This window comes from Lycium barbarum, chromosome 10, assembly GCF_019175385.1.
Source record: "Lycium barbarum isolate Lr01 chromosome 10, ASM1917538v2, whole genome shotgun sequence".
NCBI lineage: Eukaryota > Viridiplantae > Streptophyta > Magnoliopsida > Solanales > Solanaceae > Lycium > Lycium barbarum.
Window position 1 is genome coordinate 52,103,647 of NC_083346.1, and position 13,496 is coordinate 52,117,142.

Below are 13,496 nucleotides of genomic sequence, written 5' to 3' on the forward strand. Positions count from 1 at the left end.
ATCGTATACTCGTACTTCTCACTAGTTCATGCACTTGTGCAACAACGGAAGATTTTCCGAGGTGTAACAATATTCTAATTCCGCTAACCTTTCTTTCACCCTTTTAAAGTCGTTCTTTGCACCACGATTTCTTAGAAACATAACCACAAGCCCTAAACCATGACTTACTCTTGCCAGAAAGAATTCTTGCTTTATCGGAGAAACTCTAAGTAATTCCATCAAACTGATCTTACTCACAGCCGACTGAGCTAGTTCCATGTCTTCTTAAACCCTCAAATCACAATACTGGAAGCATAACTACTGATTACCTCGCCGAGCCAAGTCCGTAGGAAACCACCTGATCACTCTAAAGACCTTTTGCAACCATAGTACCTCCTCAAATCGTTACCAAGTATTGACGTAAACCATTATATCTGTCCGAATATTTGTTCTCGATAAATACCATCAAGTCCACTCGCAACCTTGATAAAGCTCGGTAAACCTGTCATACCTCAAATCTAAACTGAAACTTACCGAATCTATACAGGAGATTTACTGGAAACCTATAAGTCCTCCTGGAAATTTAAACATAGTCCATCAAGCTCTAATCGAACATTTCTGACCTGAAAAGAATGCACAACCCCTGAATACCACCATTATTTACCTGAACTGACTCCAAACTTGCCGAAACCAATCACAGTCCTATCACACATCTCTGGCGGCCAATTCTAATCTTTTCCTCATGCATAATCAATCATGTTTGTCACCGTCGACTCCAAAAGTTGAGTCCTATCCAAGTTGTCAACTTATTACCGAAGAACTATACCTTATGATCTCAAGCTTCACCCGATATGCAAATGCGCTACAACCCCGAACGTTTCGACGAAAATCCTATAGCCTTATATAATACCCTTTTAACCATCGAATTTCCCATTGTAACACCTCGATATGCCCATAAAAATTCTGAAAGTATCAAATCTTACAACTACCGCTCTAAACCTCACACAACTACTCCCAAGTTCTTAATATCCAAAAGTGCTCACCCAAGCTATCCGATCAGTAGTACCCACAACATACTACACTTCCACGAATACGATCTCATCTAGAAGATATAACTCTAGCCTTCACATTATAGGGATTTCTATAATTTCTTTCTCTTAAACCACACTAACTCATCCACTGAAGAGTGTTATGAAATTACCCAACCATGTACCATACAAGCCACTTCCATAAGCCCTAACATGTCAGTTACCTGAAATTTTCTTCTCAATAGTCGCTGATCACAACACCTCACGGAACTTCGTCATATCACCTAATCCATTATATCACTTAGTCCTTTTCGGTAGACTCCCTTCTTTAAGCGTACTCACGATCACACCTCATCTTAAATATGTAAGACAATAGCTCCACAACCGATTGTCGGTCAACTATACTTTTTCCTGACTCTTCAATTCCCCAATTCCAATCAAATCACAATCATCGTCACCGTTTAACCATTTCTCGAACCCACTCAATAGAATATCGCATAATCATAAGTCTTGTAAACTAGCCGAGTCATTCCTGGAGATAGTAGTATACCACACACTCTACACACTAGAGTTCCCTTAACTCACTCAACTCTAAAATTGAATACTCTCTAAATCTAGCGTATCACATACCCAGTCCTACTAATATCCCCACGTACCTCCACCAAGGTGCCTTTGCTCAAATTCCCTTAACTCAAATTCCGAAATGTTCTCTACAACTCGAATTAATTTGAACCTCATCATTGATTTACCACATCGAATGTCCCAATTATCGAACCAGAACACACCTAACCATTCGCGCGATTACCCTTTCATTCGATCAACTCAACAGAATAGTAATACCAGTAGTAGTAGGAACTAGCCGAACTTACACAATAGGTACAAGTCTCTCAACCCTAATCCAATATTATATGCAACAACCGATAGCTCCTTGAGTGCTAAAACTTTACACTTGTCTAGCACTAGAGTCATTTTATTAATCAACCACTGGCTCCCACTGGCCCACAGCACAACCACACATACCAACTCAACACTGAACCGTTATGTCTATCCTACCATGTATGCCCGCAACATAACTCTCAAATCAACTAGCTATTGATTCCACGATCCCCTTACCATTCCTCTAAACACGAAGACCGGATGAACACACCTTTTACTGAAAGACCAGGACCACAGCTGCCCAATATCTTAAGTCTCCACTCGTCACAAGTAACCTTGCTTTCAGATCTAGAACCGATAAGCTTTTCCCTGGAGGAACCCACAACCACTAGTATAGTCACGTTGAAGCCCAATTTAACTTTTCACGCCCGACTACGAAATCCACTCTCGTACAAATTGCAACCTTATCCTAACAAGCATGTTAGATACCAATTTTTCCCTTCCTAATAGCGGAGATTAATCTATCCAAATCCTTTTCGTTATGCCTCCATCCCATTAACACGAAAAGTACTCATACCAAAATACCCTAAGAAATCTTACTTCGCTACGCGTTTCCCACAAAAATCGCCCTTCATGTCCTTATTCTCAACTTCTCTTCTGTATTAAATGCGGTCACTATACTTTTTCCCAAATCTGATGATCCCTACCGAACTTACACTCGTGCCACGCACACCATCATAATACCCTGACGAAGTTAAAACTTTTCCAAAAACCAATCATATCATCGAAGAAATCACTCTTGTTAAGCCACAAATGCACTGTTGCCACTTCCGAGCAACCCAACGCTGAAAACATGGAGATCATTTGACCCTCTATACCATCGTTCCCATTTCTCAAGAAACCCCCCACAATAAACGAGTCTAATCACGATCCCACACAGCTGAAACCTCAAGCTATATCTAGAAACTGAACTTAGTCACGCGTCCGAATCAGGATGACACATCTCGTACCATACCAAGCCACGTCATAACAAAACCGCTCGCATAAGAATTTAAGAATGAGTTTCCATCATTCGTGAGAGAATAAGATAAGGATATTCAAATACCAATTGGAATCGACTAGATACCAATTCGAATGAAATAGCACAAAGGAATGAAAGAATTGGAAGTTTCCTAAATGTCCTCTGGCCTCTCGCAAATCCGCAAGACTCTACAAGACATGCTCTTGTACTTATAGACTGGGTAACCTAGGGCTCTGATATCAACTTGTCAAGACCCAAAACGAGGGTTGAGCGGGCACCCACACACTCCCCCCCCCCCCCTCGGTGGGCGAACCCTTCCCTTACCCAACATATAATCTATCAATGCAGAAGAATAATATAAAGACTAATAAGTCTCAAATCTCATATAAAGGTAATAATTGCGAAAATACATAAATTACCCAAGGAATATGGTCTGAATTGTACAAGAGCTTCTAAATATACAACTTGAATAAAAGTTACAACCACAACCTGAATACAACTTCTGTTTAGAATGAGAATTTAACAGAAAAGTCTAGATGAACTCCGTGAGATCCTTGAAGGCTAACTAAATCTCGCTCAAGTACCTGGAACAACTCTACACCTCGAAAAGGATATAGCAAGAGTAGTATCAGTACAAACAACACGTACTGATAGACATCATAGGCCGACAACAAGCAGCTAACATATATATAAAAAAAAAACTGAAAGATAGGCAGATAAACAGTTCAATGTAGTAACTAAGCACATCCACGTAGGTCACTATGCACATCCACATAAGTCTTGCAATAATATGAACTACACTAGATCTCAGTAGTCTACAGTCATAACCTAGGCGGAACCTCTAGCCCTCGAATGCATCATGTGTCTTGGTAAGCGATTAACAAGCACGCAACATCTCAAATAAATCAACAACCAAGGAATCAAGGCTAAAACACACCATGCAATACAATAGATACAACAACCAGAATCACAGATGTGAATGGATGTAATATGAATGCGTGTACGATGCAATGCAATACACTGGCCAATTGTCTCATATTTTACACATATGCTATATACGGAATACCTCCACATCCCGATAGTCATGACCCATGGGGGACCCGGGAAGTTCATGTACCAGTCACTCCGCACACAGCCCATAGATGACTACACCACCCAGCTACTCCGGCCTCCATACATATAGCCATTCCGCACACAGCCCAGAGATGGATACTATGTCCAATCCTTCCATAACTCCGGATGTTTCTTTAATATTCATCACCATTATTACTAATCACTGTTTATATCGAAGTGTCATGAGAAATGCAGGATGAAATGCATGTATGAATGCCAATTTAAACAATAATCATGAGGGTGAATAATCATAACAACATCCATAAATCAATTACCAAATGAACTTATTCCCTACTCTGTACAATGACATGTCCGAAACAATTTCTCTTCGGAAAGCATAAGTAACACCAAATACATATGTAAGAGAGGCCATACGAAATATGCACATAGCAAACACCATAATAAAAAGCCTCGAATGTTTCACTTTCCCTCTTATCATTATTAATATCAAATCACAGCTCACGTCAATGAATCATGTAGAATGTGTATGAATGATGTGCATGTATCAATCTCAAGTGTAAATCATATTCAAATCTCAATCGTGCTACACGTGGACACATATCACAATATCAATATCAAGTCAAGTCCTTTCCTCTATCCATGTTAATGTCAAGATAAGTGAGAGACAATCGTATCATAATCACAATATGGAAACTTAGTACAAGTCCAATATCACACACATCACAACAAGCTAATAAATGTCACGCCTCAAACCGATGGGCCATGACTGATGCCCGAGCTGGACACCCGTATACGAACCTGCTGGACATAATCTAATCAGACTGAATTGAAAACAATCTGGCAATCCATAAAAACATGCTGTAAACTCATCATGTCATAGATCAAAATGAACCTGTCTCCTGAGAAGTCATAGCTAATCAAGACACAACAAATATGCAAGCCAACAAGGCCGCCACTATACACGGAGACATCCGAAACGAACTACGTCTGTATGGCTGACCAGATCATATATACAACCCACATATATCTACAGACCTCTACGAGCACACTAGTAAGACACGGCGGTACAAGGCCTCGCCGTACCCCTGAATATGTATAAGTCGATACCAAAAGGATCTGTACCAAAATGACTCAAGCTCCGGCACAATAGAGCTCTCCAAGCAGCTGAGTAGCAGTCATAAGCTGGAGGATCACCACACTGAGTATCTGTACCTACGGGCATGAAACGCAGCCCCCGAAGAAAGGGGGTCAGTACGTAAAATGTACTGAGTATGTAAAGCATGAAGTACAATAAAGAAGATCATGGCTGAGCAAAAAGTCGACAGGAGACGAGTATGAAAATCAAAGATACCAATGCATTTGTGCCTTATGAAATGAGTCATGCGTGCATATATATAATATATCGTACCCGGCCCTATAATGAGAGACTCGGTGAAATATAATACGTACCCGGCCCTCTAATGAGGGACTCGATGAAATATAATATGTACCCGGACCTCTAGTGAGGGACTCGATGAAATAGTCATATACCGTACCCGGCCCATTATGGGACTCGGTGAAATATCTAATATACATACCTGACCCTCTAGTGAGGGACTCGGTGAACAATGCAATGAAACTGTGCACGATTACGTACCCGGCCCGGGACTCGGTGAATGATATATTAACGGTATGCACGAGTAGAATATCATGAGCAACCATATGCAAACTAAATCATCATCTGAGACTCAATAGAATAATCATAATGAACCAACACTTGAGAATTAAAGACAACTATCATGTCAAGCACTATTAAGAACTAGAGTTCCTTGGAGTCATACATGTTCGTTGTTCGCTCAATTTATGTAATTCATGCCATAAAGAAAGAAAGGGTAACTTTACATACACTTTGGAGCCTTTAGAAGTAGAGTCATCATCAATGAATAGAATTGAGAAAATCTAGATGTAGCTCCACATTCTCATACTCACTTTGAAATCATACACTTGAGTTCTTAAAATACAAAATCATCATTATTGTTGTTATATCCCGCATTTTGCACATTCGGATAATTCAAGACAATTGCAGGAGGTTGAGTGCAAGCCTATATTTTAACCTTGATTAGCACAAAAGTTGTTTATAAGAGTTATGGATGCGAAAATATCGAGGAAGGCTAGGGGCAAAATTGGAATTTTGAAAAATAATTTCATGAATTACAATAATTTGTCACAAAGTAATTGGGCTTAAAAATCAAAAAAAAAAAAAAAGAGTCCCAACACTTAAGGGTGGCCGGCCATGGAGGAGTAAGAAGGGGCCCAAGCCCATTTGCTTAATTAACCCATGTGATAAATAGATAACAAGGGGCCATTATTCTTCAACTTAGAACATTCAAGAAAAAAAAAAGAGAAGAAGAGAGCAACAAGAAGGCCTAGGTTCGGCCAAGAGGGAGAAAAAAAGAGGATCAAAAATCTTGATCAAAAAAATTATTTCTTCTAGTATTCCTACTAATTCAAGGGTCCTCTCCAACGTGGCATAATCGTTGAAACAAGAAAACCGCTCTTTGTTGCAAAATAACAAGTCTAGCTAAGTGGAGAAGTTGAGAAGAAAAGGTAAGATTTAATCCTCTTTTATATGTTATAAAGGGTTTGTTCATGTTGTAGTATGTAGAAATGGATAGAATTCATGAAAATATAGAAGTTTGCATGGTGGTTGTGTGTGTATGTATGTGGTCGTGTATATATATATATTGTGTAGGCAAGATGAATCAATTTTATGTAGCATTCTAGTTGTGGTTGTTGTGGACTCTATATTGAAAATGGAAGTTTGATGATTTTGGTTGAAGTTGTGAATGTTGGATATGGGCCGTGTGTGTGTGTTGTGTGTAGGGAGGATAGAACAATTTATATGTAGGATGTTAGTTGATGTAGTCATGTATTGTGTGATGGAAATGAAAATTTGATAACTTAAATTGATGTTGGAATTGTTATGGGCAGATTTGGAAGTTAATGTGACTCTAGTATCATTTCTTGTATTTATGAAAATAATGTAGTTAACATGATAATTGTTAATGTGGTTCATGAATTTGGAAGACAAAAATGTATTGGGATTGTCATTGTTGGAAATTGGAGAACTCGGGTGGAGTATGGTTTTGGTGGAAATGTTGGAATATTGTGTAGATTGTCTAATATATTCTTGAATCATGTTGGAACGATCTTGAGTTAGTAAATGAATATGTAAGCGTTGATATTGGTTCGAATGTACGAAGTTGAATTGAATATTGATGAACTATGTAGAAAAGAAGATTACTTATGTTAGAATGCATTTTGAATGGATGGTTGATGTTGTTAGTATGATTCTTGGTATTGTTGTTGATGTTTTGGCCGAGTTGAATTCTCAGGGTTGGTGAATTTATAGGGGAGATGCTGCCCAAATTTCTGTAGATAAGTGTTACTTAAGATTGAATACCTAAATGCTTATGGTTAATGTTTGGTATTTGTGACCAATTGTAGATTTTGGGAAGTTCGGAACTTGAGTTTGGATTAGCGTAAGAAGCGAGTAAGGTATGTAAAGCTCTACTTTTTCTTTCTTTGGCATGTCCTAGTTAGGATAGGCTATGATACGGACCTCGGGGATAACTCTACTCCTTAAAATCCGAGCTTAATTTTGACCCTTATTCATTCAATGTAATTGAATTAGGTTTTGTTGGAAAAATATGTTTAAACACCTTTTTACTCCAAAAAGGGTCTTGCGTCATAAAACGTTCATAACTTTCACAAAGAGCATCGGAATGCCCCGAAACTTTCGTTGACGCCTCCATAAGGCCTAAAGTCCGTAATTTATGTGCGCCACCTCGACTTGACCCGAGGTGGGCCCACAATTTCCGAAACCTTCTTGTATTGTTCTACTTGACCTATTTCCGTACTATGATTAAAAGAAACTTTTGGTTATTGTTCCGACTATTAAACGATAGTTGTTTTAACTATTCCATTGAATCCTTTGATATTTTGATATGTACAAATAATCTCAGCATTCTTACTTTGACATAATCCGTCGTAACATCCGAAAGGTACGTACTATGACTGTCGTCTGATTCCCTTTCTAATGACCTATTGTTCGGACTATTCTATCGAGTCTTTCCAAATATTTTATGATGCATATAGTTTCTCACTACTCTACTCGTGGATGCCTCAATGCTTCCTTCACTGAGCCCGGGCCAGGATATGTTATCACGCGTATTCCACTGCATTGTTCTCCGTGCCTCGATGTGAGGGGGCAGGTATGACATGTACATGGGTTGTGGAGTATGTTGTGCCATGTACATATATTCTGATATTTGATGATATGATATGATATGGCCATCTGATATGTTATGATATGTTATGATATGTACGAAGCTATTCCCTACTCTGGAGTATGCTGTGTTGTGGCGCCAGTGACGGGGTGGCGACCACGTTCTGTTCACCGAGTCCCATAATGGGGCCGGATATGGCATATGTTTGACATGCATTATCTATGGTTTATGAGTAAGCATTTTTGATATTCTGGTTATTGCATTCATTTTCTGCACTTCCTGTTCCGGTTATGATTCTGTTTATTATACTTCATGCTTTACATACTCAGTACCTATTCCGTACTGACTCCCTTTCTTCGGGGGCTGCGTTTCATGTCGCGCAGGTACACCCAGATGATGTGAAGTTATTATAAAAATTGTTCCAGCAGAGTTGGCAAGCTCCTCTTGTTCCTGGAGTGCTGCCGAGTCAGAGTTTGTATGTGTGCTTCCTCTGGATTGATGTTAGAGGCTTTGCAAACAGAGTCGTGGGTATAGTATGTCAGTTGTGTAAGCGGCTTCATCAGCCGATATGTCATTCTGTATTATATGTTAAATTCTATGTGTTCACAGATTCTGTCTGATTTGGAAGCATCGAAAAGGAATATTTCAAGAGTTTATTATGTATTTTATCTTTGTTTAATTTAAAAGTCTATTAAGATTATGTGTGCCCTAAAGGTCTGTGGGTTCGCTCGGCTCCGGATGTGGGGCCGGGTGCCCATCACACCCTAGTGGAATTAGGGTGTGACAATCGTCGTCACCATCATAAAATCATTCCTATCCTTGACATCATCAGAAATTTTAAGAACCATGGACTTTTAGCTTTTGAAGACAAGAAGGTTACGGAAACATTTATGAAGTCATACCATAGGAATCATGCCTTTGAAAGAAATGGACGAGCCTTGACATACCTTTCGGTTGCCTTAGTCGTTCAACGTTTATCCTTCCAAGCTCGTAAATCTACATATAAACCATTCATATTATTATTAGGCTCAATGTCATTCGCTCATCTTACTTAAGCCTTTAATTTAATTCCGTTTAGAATCTACACTGAAATTCGGGCAGCACCTCCCCTGTTTATATGCCTAGCCCGAAGTCACAATCCAACAACCAACAACAACAACAAAAATACCAACATCAATAACATCATTTCTAAGACCAATATGTACCATAAAACAGCCCACACGCTGTTTTCCAACTTCCATAACTAACCAACTTACTACACAATTGTTTATTGACTTTAGCTCCGTAAATAAGCCTTAAAAAATACCAAAAGAGAAAGATTCATACCTTCTTTCTTGTTAAGACAGCAATATCCTCAATATCAACGCTAAATTCCACTGCAAAACAATACTAGAATCACCACCATGCGTTACCCGGACCTAAACCATTACTCCGCGACTTAAAAATTGCTCACTTTTGGTTCCCTCACTTTCCCTCTTCCAATTTCTGGAATTTTCTAGGAAAATCTGATGAAAAAAAGGGGTTATTACCCTTTATATAGGGCCAAATTTGGGTCGGGTTCACTATAGCATTTTACTGTAGCAGGTCGGTTACTGTAGCAGTACTGTAGCACGCGTTTCTGCTCTGTCAACTGAACTTGTAACGTCCATAATTCTCTACTCCGATGTCCTATCGACGAGCGGTTTTTGCGTTGGAAACTAGACTCGACGAACTTCATTTTAGGCTTTTGTTTCACCTTAAAACACTTCATATGCTAAGAGATATTCTCCCCCCAAGTTGGACCAAAATTTTCACACAAAACATTACCCATCCTTTCTCCAAAGTCGTACTACTCCATTTCTTTCACTCATTTCCTTATAAAAACCTTCCGGTATACCTTATATACATCCTTCACTTATTAAATATACTTAATAATGCTTGCTCCGTATATTCCAAATTGGTTTTACTTAACCCTAACTCAACGTACTTATGTCTCAAATTTGGTAAGTGTTCTTCGAAGATATGGGGTGTAACAATAAACCACAAAGAGGCAACAAGCCCACAAATCAATCAACAATACCAATCCTAAGAATATCCATCCTAACTTCATACTCGAAGGCTTAACATGCTTTCTCCGTCGATAACTAACTTCTACATATGCTTCGCTAACTGGAGTCTAGCCAAAAAGTAAGTCGTAACCTACCTTGATGTCGAACAGGTGCCACGAACTAATTCAATTGAGCCTTCCCTTTTCTCTTCAGAGAGCCTCAGAACGATTAACGTCCCTTCGTTGAGACGAGAACAACATGGCAAAAATCACCTCAAACGGAGCTCTAGAACTCAAGATATGCTCCAAATACGAAATGAACGAAGTCTGATTTTTAATACACAGAGATTTCCGCCCCAGCAGACCAGAAGTCCGCCCCAGCTGACCAATTTCCGCTCCAGCAGACCTGAAGCCCGCCCCAGCGGACACACCAGGTACAACAACAGTTGTCCGTGTTAAAATGACAATAACTTCCTCATACAAAGGCGAAATGTGACGATTCTTTTTGCTATAGCTTTGTAATTACGATACGGATCTAATAGTTCAATTGAAACACAAAACAAAGGTCGTTTGATCAATATGGTACCCTTTATGGCCAAAGGAACTACGACGAAAACATTGAATACGAGCGCGACACAATCCAAATCCATCCGAAACTCTTCGGAATCTCACCAAAACTTGCGAACAAGTCCAAAATCATCATACGAACTTGTTGGAACTTTCAAAATATCAACACGGGGTCATCTTGACCCGATATTGACCGTAGTCAACTGTAACTCTTTAACTTAACTAGTTTCTTCACCAATGACTCAAATCATACCCCAAACCCTTCGAGAACCAAACCAATGACTCCATTAAGGCATAATCGACCATTCGGAGCTCTCGGAATCGACGGATTTCCGAAAAAGGTCCGTTTATCCAAAAGTCAACTATTGGTCAAACTTTTTTCACTTTAAGGCTCACAAAAGTCATCCTAAATCTTGCCTGACTACCTCGGGAACCGTGCCACCCATCCCCGCCGGTCAAAATCGAACTAATAGGCTCGGGGAAGGGTCAACGGGGGTAGATGGGTCGGAAGATCGTTACACCTTTCAGAAGTCGTGCAGCCTCGGATCTTGGCACAAGAGATAACCTTACCCGCCTTGTCCTTATCCAACATCACATCGTGACCTTATCATGGACACTATCCTCTATATGATCAACTGATCTTTCCGAGTTTACATCCATCTACGGGACATTGGTACTTGTTTCATTCCATTGATGAACTACTGAAAGTCCATTGATATGTTTATATCGTAAGAATGTAGTGATAAATTGAGATGATGCTGAATAATTCCCCTTCCCTTTTTACATCTCAAAGTATTTGCTATTGCATCCAAACATCCAACTGTAGTCTCCAAATACACAATACTTACTACCTGGTTCTCTCGCTAACTGTTCGAATTCAAATTGGCGAGCCTACTCTTCATTCCCCTCTATGGTTGTGGGAGCACTTGCTCAATTTTCGAGCAATTAACTGTGAAACATAGCTATCCAGAGCTTAATATACCATCATTTACATTCCTAGGGACATTAACAGACTAAAGTGTCCTAAATCACATAGTTTGCCTGATTTATTCGATCAAGCAATTAGTAAGTCGGCATGAAATTCAGTGTAATTAATAAGAAACAATTATACTTTCCAATTCACAAAAGGTGGTAGTTGCATGATGTAATTACCAGATGAACTTTCAAATTCTTTGTTTTTTTCAATTTTAATATCTCTTATTCTTTAAATACTTATTTGTGTTCCTAATAAAAAACGTTTAATACTTTTTCTATAATTAACTTTAATTCAAAATAAAAGAATCAAAATATGCGATCACACTTCTGCAGCCAAGCATGACACTAAAAATTACGCTTCAATTATGTTGTGGCAAACAACCAGGTCATTTAATTACTATTTTGTGTAATTCCTTGATCAAGTAGTAATTACACAGTGATTTCCAAACAGACCCTAAATGAACATCTCTGAATGCCGAACTAGGTATTATTCCCATAAAAGAACACTCAATCTAACAATATTCAAGAAGCCTTCTTCATTTTTGATATATAGTACAAGAAGCCTTCTTCGTTTTCTTTGTCTGTACAAATCTTTCGAACCAGCAAGGATAAGAATGAGGATGTACATGCACAAGGAGATTACAAGTTTACAATCACCTGTGCTATACAATTTCCTATAATGTCAACCATATAATTCCTGGAGAGCCAAGGGTAGTCCTCTGATACAACTTGCAAAGTGCGAGTCATAATATATGTTGAGTGTTTCCGGGATAGAGGGCCACGTTAAGCTGTACATCAAGTAGTTGCTGCACGTGCTCACTTCTATTTTAGCTCAAAGCAAGTAAACAAAATCCACTTTGCTAGGCTACTCGATTTTGGTATTCATGGCTTTTGTAAGATGTGATTTGTTGCAATCTCCTTATTCTAACTTGTAAAAGAGGGTATTGAATAACTCAAGTCCCTGTGGCCCAACCGAAACTTTATGCGCCAACTACAACTTCCCGTGGAGCAAGTGAAACACGATCCAGGTAAGCGTTAGAGAGACAAACCAAAAACCGATGACAAGCCAAAGCTGATGCTTTGATAAAAATCAGCCATGAAGAGCAGAAAAACCTCATCATCAGTACTGGACTTTTTCTTGCAGAACCTAACACCTTGAAGAGAATCAGTTTAAGCCGGCAATCTCGGAGGGTTGACTTGCAATCATAGTCCCGTGAGAATGCCGCAGAAGACGATCCTAGCATTACATTGGGCGCACCAGTTAGCTGCACTTGGGAGCTAATTACATTACTTCCAAGTGCTTCAAAAATCCACTGGGACAGTAGATCAGCAACAATTCTGCAAAGGTGTTGACGAAAGAATTTTGCCTCCTCGGAAATAAATGCTCTAACTAATGAAGCACCATCCTACAACAGAGAAATGGATATCAAGTTGCAACACAATATGTAGATATGGATTAGTTTTTCCAAGTGTAAGAATACTAGGTCAACATAATTATTCACCTCCAAAATGTTCACAGAAACATTTTCCTCAAGTCACCAAGCACATATAATGAGAAGGAATTTTCCATTTCTGAATTTAGATAAAAAAAACATAAGGCCCAATGCAAGAATCTACTTCCAACCCCCAACCCCTCTCCGGATCCCATTTAAGGCCCATAGTTTGCAAAACTTTGATTCTTT

The 13,496-nt window shown here is 39.2% G+C and overlaps 1 protein-coding gene across 3 annotated transcripts in view; it reads right to left on the reverse strand.

Moving 5' to 3' along the window:
- Positions 1–12,154: 12,154 nt before the first annotated feature.
- Positions 12,155–13,496, reverse strand: part of LOC132615263 (uncharacterized) — a 33,717-nt gene continuing 32,375 nt past the window's right edge. For 2 of the 3 annotated variants that reach the window (XM_060329833.1, XM_060329832.1), the window contains one exon: positions 12,155–13,220. In XM_060329833.1, the coding sequence (XP_060185816.1) occupies positions 12,795–13,220 (426 nt within the window). In that variant the 3' untranslated portion in view covers positions 12,155–12,794. Of the gene's footprint in view, positions 13,221–13,316; positions 13,387–13,496 lie in introns of all 3 variants that reach the window. The other variant, XM_060329834.1, reaches the window with a different exon arrangement.